Source organism: Notothenia rossii (assembly GCF_949606895.1).
Source record: "Notothenia rossii genome assembly, chromosome: 4".
Taxonomy (NCBI): Eukaryota; Metazoa; Chordata; class Actinopteri; order Perciformes; family Nototheniidae; genus Notothenia; species Notothenia rossii.
In genome coordinates this window covers 54421594-54437971 of record NC_136902.1, presented here as the reverse complement: position 1 = coordinate 54437971, position 16378 = coordinate 54421594, and the positions used below count along the sequence as shown (strand labels likewise).

General features: G+C 42.2%; 1 protein-coding gene across 5 annotated transcripts; it reads right to left on the bottom strand.

The window, feature by feature from the left end:
* Positions 1-8555: 8555 nt before the first annotated feature.
* LOC307035393 (zinc finger MYM-type protein 1-like) lies at positions 8556-14043 on the bottom strand. 5 transcript variants are annotated; one of them, XM_079674624.1, is made up of 4 exons: positions 12768-14043; positions 9171-11994; positions 8873-9004; positions 8556-8786 (listed from the first exon to the last, which is right to left on the bottom strand). In XM_079674624.1, the coding sequence occupies exons 1-2, from the start codon at positions 12984-12986 to the stop codon at positions 11782-11784; spliced, it is 432 nt and encodes a 143-aa protein (XP_079530750.1). In that variant the 5' UTR covers positions 12987-14043; the 3' UTR covers positions 8556-8786; positions 8873-9004; positions 9171-11781. The 5 variants fall into 5 exon arrangements, with proteins under 5 accessions (XP_079530750.1, XP_079530751.1, XP_079530748.1 ...); XM_079674625.1 differs by having other exon boundaries at positions 9171-9255; XM_079674622.1 differs by having other exon boundaries at positions 12768-14035.
* Positions 14044-16378: the final 2335 nt, after the last annotated feature.

The window sequence follows — 16378 nt, the reverse complement described above, 5'->3', positions numbered from 1 at the left end:
CTTTTAAGAGCTCTGTCTCACTTCCTCACTCTTGGTCCTCTTCTACCTGGAAATAAAGACAACTAAAACACACACAAGCTGAATGTTACAAGTGCTTCACAAGATAAATAGAAGAGTGCAGACTGTTTAAACTATGGGTAGGGGGGCTATTTGGCAGGTTTAAATGATTGTTAGTAATGAATTATATAATTTTCTCATTGTAGACGAGCAGACAGGGAGCCAGATGATAAAAGCAGAATATGCAGCTGCCATTTTCCTCATGGAAAAGAGAAAGGGACAACTGTATTTGAGTGGACCAAAGAGAAAGGGAGCTTAGCGGTTAATCAGTCCAGCGACCACAGCTACAGCAAAGGGCCTGAGTCTGCAGAAACTGACCCCGAATTCTCCAGCGTGCAGTCCGCAGACACCGAACCTGGACCCGTGCAGTCCAGTTGTTCCGCAGACCTGGCAGGGGATACTTGGATGCGAATGGCCAAATATTCAGCAGCAGGCTTACCCGATGATGTCATCCGTATGGAAACAGGGCTTCCTGATCAGGCCATGTTTAAAAGGGTGGCGGGGTTGGTGGAGCGCTTTGAGGGCTCCATTGTGTATTACGCTTGATGGAAAGTGGAGGGCATCCTGCTGGCAGACCAGGTCTTCATGGCCATGATGAAGATCCGGCAGAATTATCCTCACCTGCACCTTGCACAGCTGTTCCACTGCAGTACCGCAACAGTGGGTAATGTGGTGAACACCATGGTCCATCTGCTCCACAGGTTGCTGTTCGAAAAAATGATGTCCACTGTGCCCAGTAGGCAAAAAAAACAAAACAACATGCCTGCTGCTTTCCAGTCCTCTGCCTTCAACTGCATTATGATTGTAGACTGCACCGACATCCACGTGGCCGCCCCAAGTCAGATGGACCAAGCCAAACTGACGTACTCCTCCTACAGAGGGATGCACTCCTTCAAAGTGCTCATCTCTGTGGCCCCAAATGGAGTCATCAACTTCTGCAGCCAACTCTTCCCGGGCTCTGTGTCTGATAAGGCCATTATGCAGCATTCAGGCATTCTGGAACATTTAGTGGCTGGCGACCTTATCTTAGCAGACAAGGGCTTTTTAATTTCAGATATTGTGCCTGCGGGTGTGATTGTGAACATTCCCCCTTTCCTGAACAAGGGTAAGTTCACAGAGAGTGAGGTGAGAGCTACCAGGGAAATAGCCAAGAACAGGATCCATGTGGAGATGGCAAATGCCAGAATAAAGGAGTTCAGGATTCTGGACCTGATTCCTTGCCACCTCAGGAACACTGCAAATGTGCTGGTACAGCTTTGCTGTGCCTTGGTGAACCTGCAAAATCCCCTGATAAAGGAAGTAGCCAGCACCCTCACCGTTGACTAAGCCAGGGGTTCCCAAACCTTTCAGCCTGCGATCCCCGGGGGGAGGGGGGAGCATCCAGCTGGCCCGCTGCATCCGCGGAGAGGGCTTAAACTGCTGAGACCAGCCCGAAGTCACACAACGGCTCTTTTAAGAGCCACCTACACCTTTTTTAAAGAGTTACAATCCTAAGTTATTATAATGATTACACTGGTTCATATTTTACTCAGTTTACTGAACTGTGATGCATGAAACCAGAAGGGGAATTGTTGAGGTTTACTGAAGTTACAAAGACATTAATAGATATGAGTATAACAGGTCAGTGTAAAAACAAGCTTCTGTCAGTCATGAATCGTTCAAACTATTTATATAACCATGTATACAGTTATGTAGTAGTTCTTCAGTAAAAGTAATTCTTTATTTATATGTCTTAAATATCCTTTATTTTAGAGGGGCCTGAGACTTAACATGTTCATTGCCCAAAACTGCACTGCAGTTATTGTGCATGTGACAATAAGGCCTTAATATTAGGGCTGCACGATATCAGGAACACATAACACGATAACACTTGCGATATTTGAACAAAAACGTATACAGACGTATACAGCATTATTACTTTTCCAACAACATGGGATTTATTGTTTATTAGTTAAATAGTGTGTGTGTGTGTGTGTGTGTGTGTGTGTTTATTTACATGTCCTCCTCCCTACTGGCCAACACAGGGAGCATATGCTGAGTGTAGAAGTTCTCCAGGAGGAGGAGATTTCCATGCCATGCAGGGTCTTTGGGGATGGGGATGATGATCGCCTCCTTCGTGGTCCACACAATAAAGTAGCAGAGACTCCGGTCTGTGATGTGCAGCTGCCCTTGGACCTGGTGCCAGTATGGGTGATTCTTCTTGAGAATGTATGACCCACCCTCCTCACGGAGACAGAAGGATGGTAACTGGACTGTCTCCGCGATGGTCATGTTCCTCTGGCTGTGTGGACACTTCACCTCCAGCAGGGCAGATGTCTGCACAAGTCCATCAGGTGATGCTCCCAAAACACCCGACTTGCTCACAAAAAGACCAGAGTCGATCACTGTCACCCGATAGGCCTGCACAAAAGCCTTCACCCCTTCGGCCTCGTTTACAACTCCCCAGTTGACAGCCATGACTCCGTTTAAATTGTACCCCCCAAGCACCCTCTTCATGAGGGACGCACCTGGAGTGGATGAAAGTCCCGACCTCAGCACAGCACCAAAATTGCTGGCTGTCAACCTGCCCTGCCTGTGTAACTGCCACTGAGGATTTGTCCGCTGTCCTACGGTGGCTGTCTGGATGGCAGCTTGCTGGTCTCTGCTCAGTCGCATTGAGGCAAGAATTGCCTCAAGCCCCCGACCACCATGCTCCTTCACCAGCTCCGGCACGGTGAAAATGGCCTGATGTTGAAGCTGCAGCTCTGGCTCAGGTGACAAAAGCCATACCATGCCACACTGTGTGCCCCTCAGTGCAGACCTGAGCCAGTCTACATCCTCAGTAGCGATGTCTCTGGCCAGTGGGTTGTATGTCTCCTCTCGCTGTTGGTAGAGTTGAGACACCGGCTGGACTACTTTTGAAGTGCCAGGCTTCCTCCACTGGCACTCAACTTCTGTGGAGCTGATCTGCCACATGGCAAATATTGCCAATGCTGCAGTGTGGCTGCATTTGTCCATCCCCCGTGCACAATCACAGACAGCGCTCTGCATCTCGCCATCATCTCCCATGTAGATCTGTACAAATAAAGTAAGTACCATGTTTGTTAACATGCTATAATAGATTGAATGAGCAATACAAGGATGGTCCGGATTTGGGGGTGGGAGGGTTTATTTTTACATAGTTTTGTCCACTTGTCTGATTGTTGTTATTGTTTGTTTTTTCTGTATTTTTTGTAATTTGTGTTGTATTGGTTGTGATTGTACATTGTATTTTTTTAAATGTGTATTATATTTTTGAAAAACATTTGATCAACAAAAAAAAAGGATTTGGTCAGGATCTAGACTCAGTGTGTAGTTTATGAATTAATCAATGCTCTCTACATTAGGAAAACACATACCAGTGTACCAGAGGGAGTCACACACAGCTGTGCCTAGATAACCAAACAAATTGACAAGATAACCAAAATCCTTGAATCTACACACAGCAAATAAACTCAAATGACACAACGAGATGTAAAAGGAGATCACACATACAGTATAGTCAATATAAAACTGTCCGCTTCAATCTGAAGAGCAACTAAAACAAAACACGGGAGTGTACCTTGTTGTTGTGAACACTAATGTTATCCACAGCATACACACCCGTATACAGTACACCCGTTCTAGGTTCTGATTGGCTCTCTAGGTTGGCATTCTAGCTTCTGACTGGCTGTCCAGGTTGTCAACCACAGCCATGGGCATATTATACTAGTCGACTCGTAACATCGCTAAACTTTTTTTCTTTACGGTTTTCTCAGTCAACTAATGCTATTGATAACAGTAACATAAATTAACACAGCCCTGCACACTGCAGGCATTATATGCCGGGTCTGTGGTTCATCATCTTCTTTTCCATTCTCCTCCTTATTGACTGACATTAACGTTAAACATTGCACTCATGTTAATCACCGAAACCTTGTAAAGCCGGTCCCGCATGCTGGCTCTTACAGAACCGACTAACTCCCCTTTCGTGTATGTACAGCTCTCAACGTGCCCAGACTTGTAGTGATTTTCACCTCATTTTATACTTTTATTCTCATTCTGAAAGAATGAGCTGAAATGTGCCAACGTGACGGCCATCTTTGTGTTGGTGACGCGTATTGTGCGGAACCAGAGACATGTAGTTCACTGAGCGGCTTAACACAAAAAAATGTGTTACTTCACAGTTTTACGAAACATTTTAATTTTTTTGACTTGCAAAATGTTTTTTTAAATTGACAAACATCATATGTGTAGTTCGTGCCACAATTCAAACGGGATCAAAATATATGTTTTCTCTCTCCATTGAATTCAATGTATAATTTTCCGCTTCCGGGGTCCCATGAGCTCCCCCGGAAAGGGAGGGACTTCGCCTCTCTATATAAACACTAGATGACTCACGCGCGCTGCTGGCCAATGGAGACCGACGTTGCCACTTGGCCGCCATCTTGCCACAGGCAGTTCTCTCATTCATAACATTATGGTTTACTATTTAAATAACCATAGCTTGCTCAATTTTCAACCAATTTTCAAACGGTTTGGTTTTTTATAAACATCAAAGATGTAGTTATGATACTGCATACTTATAATCATGGATTTTCTTATGAAAATAACATTAAGCAGATAAAGCAATAGCTATACACACACATACACAAGGTATTTATATTAAATATTTGCCGGTGTATATATTTCCATTTATTTTATTATATTGTTAATATTTCAAATAAATTATAAAATTAAAATACATTTATATTTTATATATAAAAATCGGTCTCATGTTACCACTCTGTAAGCCTAGAGTTGTTAATTTAGCAATGCCTTAGCTTGAAGAACAGGGACACAACTAATGACAATAGCTGTATATTGTTATATGTTGGTATATTATTTAGATATTCACACCTTTATCAGAAGAACCAAACCAACATAAAATGTGCTCACAGACAGGCCAGTTCTGTCTCATTTATCACAATTATTTTTGAGATGCGATCTTCATATCATCCTAGTTTTGTATTTACTTTCTAGATTTGTAAACAAATCCAGAACCTTTGAAATATGTTATTGAAAAAAGACCAAGAATAATATAAACTGTACCATGTGTCCTTTTGTGTCCTTCTGTAGTCCATTTGTGGTTTGTCTCTCCCCGGCTGATATATCACAAAATCCATTTTTTTTAATTGTTCCCTATATTGCCCCTATGCCCCTGTAAGGTATCCTTGGGTGTTATGAAAGGCGGCCCCCCAAAATAAATGTATTATTATTATTATTATTATTATTAAGAAGAACAACTTGGTGTGGTGTGGAGGGGATGTAGGAAGCAGCAGCAGGTGTGGAGAGATGGGGCTTCAAGGTTCAAGGTTATTTGTTTTAAATGTGTCTTGGAGATAAGGACCAGCTGCACACAATACAAATACAGTATAACACAAAACCAATAAGACACACGGTGACACATGGCACACCAACAATCAATCATCGTCCAGCCTCAGCATTGGTATTCTTTCACAACCATGTTATGGGTTTATTAGACTGAGCAAACATAAACATATGTGGGGAACATAGTGCTGCGTCTCATGGAACATGAAGATTTAATAAATGCATAGTAGGTGGCAGACAGCGGCGATTGGAGCATCCGTAGGCTCAGGGGTGGACTGGGACAAAAATTCAGCCCTGGCATTTTCTGTCCAGACCAGCCCACTACATTATCAGCGGACACTACATAGAAGTCCACTAAACTTGCGGCATCTTCTCTCATGCATACTACAAAGGAGAGTCATATTCCTTGATAGCAGTTAACAAATAAAGCACTTAACTATGAACTCAAGGACTAAAATTGACAGCTATATCAATCAATCTTTATTCATTATAGTGTCAAATCACAACAGAAGTTATGTCATGACTAGGGGTGGGACGAGACTAACGGGAAGAACCCTTATGCTACCCTTTCAGTTTTTAGTCTGTGACTGTGAAAATCTTTTGGTGTAAGCCCAGTATTAGTTAAAACCAGACTCGGACAATAATAACAAAAAAATATCCTGACAAATAATCTAAATAGAAACATATTACAGCATTAGAGCTGAAACTCACTCACTCACTCATTATGAAACCATAAATAGAGAATTGGAAAAAAAATATATATATATACATAGCTGTGTGAAAAGTCTAAGACATGGGTTACAGGTCTGAATAGATATGCATTCTCATATACGTGTATGTGCACAAGTATGTATTGCTCTATACTTCCTCGTCCGCAGCCAGCCAGCTCCACTCCTCACCAAATTCGTGACATGCAAGAAACAGCAAACAGAACTTGTACTCAGTATCTGTGTACTGACAAATATATGTAGCCATGTAGCCTTTTTGTGACGTAGTGACACTTAGTGAACAAATGTATCCGTCATGAAGGATGACTTAAGTCTCAAAAGAGCCCTAAGGCCTACCTGCATAACTGTTAATTGAACTTAAAAGATATGCAGATGTTTGAAATTAAAACCATCAATATGAAAATCTTCAGCCAGGAAATAATCATAATCAAACCTTTTGTTTCAATCTGAGACAAAACAAGTTGCATAATAAACTCACAAAGTCAAGACGAAGCTCTCAGATATGATCTATGACTCAAGCATCAAGAAGAACTTCTAGCAGGTCAGGAAAACCTGTTTGACAGGAGATAATGGTAGCAGAGAATATAAAGAGACATTTATGAATTACCAATTGTCATTTTATAACACATATAGTATGTTTCTTCACATAAACCTTTAAACATAACCTTTAAACATACACATATTGCATTCCTCTCACCACATGAAATAAGCTCAGGAACCTAAAAGTGGCCCAGTGAATGATGGAGGAGACAAAGCACGTCCTCAAAAGGGGACAGAGGGAAAACAACTTCTTAGGCTGTCATATACAGGACTGTCTCAGAAAATTAGAATATTGTGATAAAGTTCTTTATTTTCTGTAATGCAATTAAAAAAACAAAAATGTCATACATTCTGGATTCATTACAAATCAACTGAAATATTGCAAGCCTTTTATTATTTTAATATTGCTGATTATGGCATACAGCTTAAGAAAACTCAAATATCCTATCTCTAAATATTAGAATATCATGAAAAAGTATACTAGTAGGGTGTTCAACGAATCACTTGAATCGTCTAATTAACTCGAAACACCTGCAAGGGTTTCCTGAGCCTTGAAAAACACTCAGCTTGGTTCAGTAAACTAAATCACAAGTATGGGGAAGACTGCTGATCTGACTGCTGTCCAGAGGACCGTCATTGACACCCTCCATCAGGAGGGTAAGACACAAAAAGAAATTTCTCAAAGAGCAAGCTGTTCACAGAGTGCAGTTTCAAAGCACATCCACAAAAAGTCTGTTGGAAGGGGGAAATGTGGCAGGAAACGCTGCACAACCAAGAGAGATGACCGCAGCCTTAACAGCATTGTGAAGAAGAGTCGCTTCCAGAATTTGGGGGAGCTTCAAAGACAGTGGACTGAAGCTGGAGTCCAGGTATCAAAAGTCACTGTTCACAGACGTGTCCGGGAAATGGGCTACAATAGCCGTATTCCCATGGTCAAGCCACTTCTGAACTCAAGACAACGGAAGAGGCGTCTGACTTGGGCTGAGGAAAAGAAGCACTGGACAGTTGCACAGTGGTCCAAAGTCCTCTTTTCAGACGAAAGCAAGTTTTGTATTTCATTTGGAAGTCAAGGCGCCAGAGTCTGGAGAAAGGCTGGAGAGGAGCAAAATCCAAGTTGCTTGAAATCCAGTGTGAAGTTCCCACAGTCAGCGATGGTTTGGGGAGCCATGTCAGCTGCTGGTGTTGGTCCACTGTGTTTCATCAAGCCCAGAGTAAATGCAGCTGTGTACCAAGAGATTTTAGAGCACTACATGCTTCCGTCTGCTGAAAAGCTCTATGGAGATGAGGAATTCATTTTCCAGCATGATCTGGCACCTGCCCACAGTGCCAAAAACACCAGTAACTGGTGTACTGACCATGGCATTACTGTCCTCGATTGGCCTGCAAATTCCCCTGACCTGAACCCCATAGAGAATATGTGGGGTATTGTGAAGAAGAAGCTGAAAGACACCAGACCCAACAATGCTAATGAGCTAAAGGCCGCTATTGAAGCATCCTGGGCATCCATAACACCTCAGCAATGGCACAGGCTGATTGCCTCCATGCCACGCCGCATTGATGCAGTAATCCGTGCAAAAGGATTCCCAACCAAGTACTGAGTGCATTAATGGACATTTTCAAATGTTTGATTGTGTTTTGCTGTTATAAATCTTTTTTTTTTTACTTGGTCTGAGGAACTATTCTAATTTTTTGAGATAGGATTTTTGAGTTTTCTTAAGCTGTATGCCATAATCAGCAATATTAAAATAATAAAAGGCTTGCAATATTTCAGTTGATTTGTAATGAATCCAGAATGTATGACATTTTTGTTTTTTTAATTGCATTACAGAAAATAAAGAACTTTATCACAATATTCTAATTTTCTGAGACAGTCCTGTATAGGGTGGTCCACCTAAAAGAGACATGGAAACATTATTAAGTCTCTCATCATCACAAATCAAGTATGAATTCATATAACATTATAAGACACATGACATACTGAAAAAATCATAGACTTCTCAAAAAGTGGTGAAGTGGAGGCAGTAAGGGAGCAAATCCTTGAAAATGGACGGAGGGGGAACAACTCCTCAAGCTCTCACATGTCAAGTGGTCAACCTGAGAGGGAATCGGATACATTATTAAGTCTCTAATCATCACAAATTCAGTATGATTTCATAAAACATAAAAAATGATAAACTCACCATACTAGAGGAGACTCAACAGCCAAACTTTGGTGCAGTGAAGGTAGAGAGTGGAGGCAGAGAGAGAGCAAGTCCTCGAACATGGACGGAGGGGGAACAACTCCTCAAGCTCTCACATGTCAAGTGGTCAACCTGAGAGGGAATTGGATACATTATTAAGTCTGAAAAATAAATAAAATGTTTTCCTCTGTCCTGCACCTAGAGTTAAAAACTTTTGGGATGTGCGTTTCTTTCAAAACTTTTTTAAAATTATGAAGTATTAATTTATACAACATTAAAAAATACATGATAAACTTACCAAATTCTAACAATGGTCCCAAATGAGAGAACAAGTCCACATATAGAACAGAGGGAGAACGACTCCTCAAATATATCAGAACAACCTGTAATGGAGAATAATTGATAATTTAGTGTACATGATCACACCATTAAGGATCAACACATAAGCACAATACAACTTCTGAAAAGCATCATTAAAATGACAAATAATGAATTACTACATCCATAATGTGTGATGTGTGATAATAACAATAATATTAAATATTTCTCGCCTTATCAGTGGAGCAGCTTTTTAAGCAGCTCACTCTTCTCTGCAAGTCTGTCTATCACAGAGTCAGAGTCCAAGGACATGAGGATGTCTTTCTCTGTGGCCATCAACATAAATGCCTCCAATTTATCAGATGAGAGGGTGCTTCTGAGTCTGTTTTTAATAAACTTCAAAATTGAAAATGTGCGCTCACAAGCCACCTGTGTGAGGGATAATGTAAGCAGGTATTTATAAGCAAGGCCTAGGACAGGGTATGCATCTGTTAGCATGTTGAAACGGCGAAGTATCTGGTAGCAGCACAGAGGGCATTCTTTGCAGGAGCAACAGCTTATGGGAGTTATCTCAACCTCTTCTGTGTTGTCCTCCTCACCACCTGATCCATCTTCTACTTTTCTTACTTTGTACTCTGCCAATGGGGATGCCTTCAGCCTGTTCCACTGGAGTGCAAAGCTTTTCAACTCGGCCTGCATATTTTCCTTGGTTGCCCTGCTGTCAAATCCTTGCAAGCACTTGCTTAAGTCTTGAAGGGCAGACTGGGGAAGAGCACTGGTGCAGAGCTGAGGGAAGTTTCTGGGATCCAGACATGCCAAGTCAGCATATAGATTGCCGTGTGTTAAAAAGCGCCTATGAATGGCTTCAATTGCTGTGTCCATGATCCGGTTATGCACATTCACCTCATAGGATTTTTCTGCATCATCCAGGGTCTCATCCTGAGCCATCTCTCCAGGCAAGACTTTCATCATCCTCCTCCTCTTTTGTGGCAGTATGGCCTCCACTTCAATGTCCGTGTCATCTCTCTCTTGGATTTCTGTGTTTGTCCAGTTGACAAATGTGTCTGCTGCTTTTTTTACAGATTCAAAATCTCTTCCCAAGCTTTTCAGCGTATCCTGTGTCGATGCCACCATTCTGTGAGCAGAGAGGATGTCCAATCCTGCCGTCTGAAGGTATTTAGATAATGGAGAGGTATGTTCAAATATGCGGAGGAAGATTTGAGCCGTCAAGATCGTCTCATACTTGAGCAATGACTGCATATCCTCTGGCCATGACACGGATACATGGTTTCACTGTTGCCTGTTTCTGTATAGCTGATAATGTCAACAGCACATCAACGTACAGAACCATCTTCCGGTTTTCCAAAGAAGCCAAACACCTTCTTCAGGGCCTCATTCTTGGCCCACCAGCGTGTCTCGCCAATAGGAGCAAGGCGTCTACGTCTCTTGTTTCGGCCTGACTCTTCCCACACATTCATCCTTTTATATGACTCTTTGATGAATACCGCAATGCCATTGAGGAGCGCAAACAGGGACCCACTCTCAATAACAATCTGGGTTGTGTTTGCAAGCACCAGATTTAGTACATGTGCGTAGCACCATACATGCACCTGGTTTGGAGATTGTGCAGACAATAGTGAGGAGAATCCTTTGTATTGGCCTTGCATGTTTGATGCCCCATCAGTCGCATTTCCAATGCACATGGTCTTGCTGAGGCCCATTTTGTCCAGAACTTCTGACAGCATGTTGACAAAGGCCTGTCCAGTGGATGAACTGCACTTCAGCACTGCAACAAGCCTCTCATGAACAACATCAGTAACATACCTCATAATTATAGAGCATTGATCCTGAGAGGTGATGTCCTGTGTTGTGTCCAGCTGCACTGAAAACATTCCTGCTTTCTTGATATCACTGGAGATGTTTTTTTTAATCAGATGGTGAATTGCATCTATCACTGAGTTGACTGTGGTTTTGGAGAGTAAAGTTACAAGAGAACCTCTGCCTCTCGTGCCACCAGACAAATGCAACTTTTTGCTGTTCTCAATGCAGCTGTCCAGGTGCTCTTTTAAACAGAAATCATACTTCCCCAGTAGAAGTATGAGTTCCAAGAAATTACCATGATCAAATGTGTGGTCTTCAAGAGTATATGCTGCCTCATTTTCTGACCTCCTGTATGCAAGCCCCCTCTTCCCAAGAACCTTGATGATATCTATGATGCGCTCCAAAACCTGCCGTCTCTTTCTGACCTGCTCTCTGTGCGCCGACATCTGACTGCCACCAAACACACTGCTGATATCAGCACTGGTGGATTTCAAGAGGTAAGCTTCAGCACAGTTTCTGTGTCCACTGCTTCTCTCATGCTCCTCTGTGCGCTGGTGTATATGCCTCCAATCTGACATTCCACTGATGAACAGACTGCTATCAGTTCTCTTACCGAATGCCATGCAGATGAAACAATACAGCATGTGACGCTCTGGACAGTACGTCAGGCACCTTCTACTGGTGCCGTCTCTGCTACAGAACACTTTCTGCACCACTGGATTGCTACTTTTTTGCTGAGGATGGTAATTTAAAAATGACTGGAGATTTCTCTAATCAGGTTGTGAAAAAAAATCTGTTATTTGACTGGCACACTCATAGCTCTCAACAGCTGTTTCCCTCTCAGGTGATCCTGTCTTTGGGCTGACACACTCCTCACTCTCTCCAGCCTTTTCCCTCTCAGGTGGTGCAGTCTTTGGGCTGCCTGAATTGGTCTGGCTCTCTCCCTGAACTGACCAGCTGGACTTGCCCTGAACCTGTCTGGGCTGGACATAGGGAAAGCATTTATCATTGGATGGGGAAATAACTCAAAACCACAGAATAATGTACAAGATAAAAGATTAGTTCATATTGAACGAAACATTCGCGAGCGTAACAACACTAGTGGCTTTGCCATGTTTTCATTATGACACTTAGTGTTTTCCAATGCAAAAAAGTAAGATCTTTGTGACAAAACCTGAAAATGCTCAAGACAGCACTATACACAGCCATTTGAAAACTACAGTAAAAGTAACACATTTACACAGAAATTAAAGTTACACACAAATTATGAAATAGTTATCACCTCAGTAAACAATAAATGAATTGAAAGATTACAATACATTTAATGGCAAATATTGCAAATTAATCTAATTATTTCCTATAGGTTTACTTATATTTTGTGCTAAAATTCAAAGTATCTCATCTGTATTTACAATACAGCTTGATTCTGCAGCTTCATCTCTACTTACAGCTCGTTGGTCCATGTGAACGTTTACTGTTGCTATGGCTACAAGAAACCGCTGACGTTAGCAGCTCTTAGCTAGCCTAGCTAAATCATCTGAACAATAAAAACCCATATCACAATTCGGCATATTTAAACAAAATCAACCACAACTACCAACATTCACAGCCCTTCAACTCTGGGCTAATATGTTGTCACAAGTAGGACTATGCAATTAATTAGGTCACATCACATTCAATGTAAAAACATTTTCTACTTTTTTTTGGACATGTCTCAAAAATGTAGCCTAGCCAGCCCCAGGCTAACGTTACTTACCATGTATGCCTCCACTCGCTCGTCTCCCGGCGCAGCAGCACCTGCTGGGGCGGTGACCACGGCACCAAATAGGTCCGTCAATTTAGAATATTTAGCAGCCTCCACCTCCAGAGACTTCAGCTTTTTAAGTCGCAGTTTTTCAGCGCCACCCGGGCGTTTCTTCTGCTTATCCATTTTCAGCTCAGCAGCAGCCCGTCCCGCGACTCCCACCCATGCCATGAGGTCCCGCCCCACCCTGGTTTGTGTTGTGATTGACAGCACTGTCAGGGCTCTCTGAGCCTGTCAGCCCATGATTGATTGACAATGACAAACAATAGACCAATAATATGTGTCGATGCTGGCAACACACTGCTAGCCCTCTGTAGCCAATTGGCCGGCCCAATTGGAGGGAATTTAGAGGGGGAAAAAAGAAAAGAAAAAAAACATTGCGGACCGGCCCACATTGGGTCAACGGCCCACCGGGACGATGCCCGGTATGCCAGATGGCCAGTCCACCCCTGCGTAGGCTGCACAAAAGTCCGGCATAGTCAGGTACTTCTGTAAACACAAAGCCAGCAAATTCCTGTATCATAATGCAAGATATTTTTAACAAGCCAAACCACTTGGAAGAAATCATGTGTAACTTAAGTTATGTTGAAAAGAAAGAGCCGTTCTTCCTCTCCCACTGGTGTAAAGTTGCTGGGTCAACTTTGTAATACTCGGTCTCACTCACAGCCTCTTGTTATTAGCCAACTAATAAATACAACCACATACACAAAGAAAAGATGCAATTTCAACATGTCCAAGCATCCTGTATCATAGCCATGCTAATAATGTTTATAATAAACCAAACCGTTTGTAAATCAGTCAAGATTTCAGCGAGTTAAGAGTATTTTTTTGCAGATCACTCACCTTACAACAGCTACCATAACGCGAATCAGAGTAACTGTTGACTGTAGCAAGATGGCGGCCGGTCAGCTACGCTGGAAAATCTCCCATGAGCCATCTAGTGTTTATATATATCTATGATTACAACAACAGAGAACACGGAGGAAGCAACAGAGAAAGACACATCGTGAATAATAAAGTTTGTGGATATGCTTGGGATTTGTTGTGCTGTGGGCTGCGACAATAGTTGCCAGAGGAACCCCGGACTACAGTTTGTATCGATCCCCAAAGACTTAGACCGTCGTAATAAATGGCTGGCTGCCATCAGAAGGGATCACTGGCAGCCGACATCTAACTCCAGATTTGTTCCGGTAAGCTCTTCACTTATTGTTATCTTTTAGCTTATTTTGTCAGAAATAAGTTTTCAAAATACTTCAACATAGATAATTCAGTTGCCGAATAATAATTTACGTTAGCAGTGTATGGTATGGTAATATAGCACGAGTAAAATATTCCCAGTTTTGAAAGGACTGCATTAGTTTTGCTCTGTGTTCCTTTACGCTTGAAACCGACTGCATTTGAATAAAAGACGCATTTCTGGCAGAAAACTGAGAAAGAAATTGCAGTTCTCAATATTATTGAATGCATTCCTTAAATTACTTGTGTATTTATATTAAATGTATTATTGCTACTTTTACTTAAGTTAAGGATCGTAATACTTGTCATTATCTTATTAGGAGGCTTTATACACACATTAATATTCTACCATGTTTTCCTCTGTCTGCTTAGGAAGAAAACATGACAACCCCATGAGCCCTGAATACATCCCCAGCCTGTTTGCGCACACGTCAGCTGGACAGCGGCAGAGAAGCATCTATGCCACCAGCAGATTTGAGCATACTCAGCAGATGAAAAGGAAACGGACTGAGACTTTGGTTCCTGATAGTGACCATGAGAATGTGGCACCTTCCAGCACCAGTGATGCCACTGAGCTTGACATCACCTTAGTTGAACAGGTAGAATGTGTGAAAGATGACCACAGTTACTCTCAAGCCATTCTTAGCTCAGGTATTGTGGAACCATGCTCAAATGCAGCCTGCCAAGCTACAGTCAAGGCATTGACAAACGAGTGTGCACGATTAAGAGCTGAGGTTAATTGCCTTAAGGACAAAGTTAATGTGCTGTCTTCAGGGTTCTTACACCTTTTCCAAAGTCAAATTCAAGCACTTTTCAAGCATTTTCAAGGTGCATTTTCAAGCTTTTCAAGCAGCGTACAGCTGTTGTAAATTACATATTTATATGCACATATTTATACTCAAATGATTATTTCCCTACCTCACATTAAATCAGATGTTCTTTATGCTATAAACAACCAAATGTGTGTTTCGTAATAGCATTCTACATAAGGATGACAAATTAAAGTTTAATATTGTAAAATGAGTGACCCATATCATATATAGTAGACTGGGCATCCCATATAACCTGGCTGAGCCAATATAAAACAATCAGCCAACTAACTTTTCAATAAATTCTTTATTAACATTTTTAACATTTTTGAGGTCCTTTTTGGGTGGCAGTAAACATACAGCTCTCCAAGGTTAGGACAAAACCATTGAAACACAAAGCTGATATAAAAAAAAGCGTGTGCAGAGATCCTCTTTCTGTGTAAGGGTTTTGGAGGTTTCCAGGGAATTTTTTTGCAGAATATGAAACTTTTATTGCCAAAATCTCCCGATAAATAAATGTTTGAAGCTTGTAAAGGGATTATGACAGCTCTCCCTCGCACTAATGCTTTTACGTAGCGATGCTCCCCCCTCCCTCCCGCTGACATTATGAATGTATGGCGTATAGCAGGGGTCGGCAACCTTTTTGATATGAAGTGCCATTTTAAAAATGTTATCAGCGTGCCAACGATCGATAATTATCAACGGGGGGGGGGGGGTTGAGGAGCTTGACGCTCGTCAACTATCAGCTGGAGGGCGGGGGAGCCTCGCTGCGGGGAAGCAGTGTGTGGACCTGTCAGCGCAACTTACATGATGCCAAATTTAACAAACACATTTAAATAATTGGTTTAAACGGCATAATAATAAGGACGATCGTCCGTTCTGTGATTCTCCAGAACACACAAGTTATGATATTAGGGTCATGCAGAGTGAGATGAGATCGTTGTCCCTTTAAGAGAGAGAGAGAGGGGTGCGGCTTGTGCATGTGTGTTTGTGAATGGTAGAGCGACAGTGAGGGAACGTGTATATGTTTCTGGAAGTGAAACGGGAAAGCAGAAAAACAGAGGTCTGTGATGTATTTTGTGAAACAGAAGAACAGCTAAATAAATGCAACGTCCTCCCAAGAAGAGCTCGCCTCTCTCCAGTCATTTAAGCTAAAGTGGGTTATTGAACCTGAAGCTTGTTGCTTCTGCCCTCCTCGACTACGGTCTGGGAGCCGACAGGAAAGTTCAACAGAAAGATGGCCAGTCCGCCCCTTTGTAGCATATTATTTCGATGAGAGATGAGCAGATCGCCACTGGGCTTTCAACTAAATACACAGCCACGCAAAAACTGCGTCATTTGTACAGCTCATTATGGGTACTGCAATTAGTGAAGTGCTTTCCTCCGTGGTGAAACGATTAGCACTGCACCACGGAGGAAAGCGGCAGAAAGTCAACTGGAGATAAAGAGAGCGGGGCTGCGTTGCGTGCATGGCTTCCTTCTGCAGGTAACGGGGAGATGAGCTCTGGCGGCGGTCTC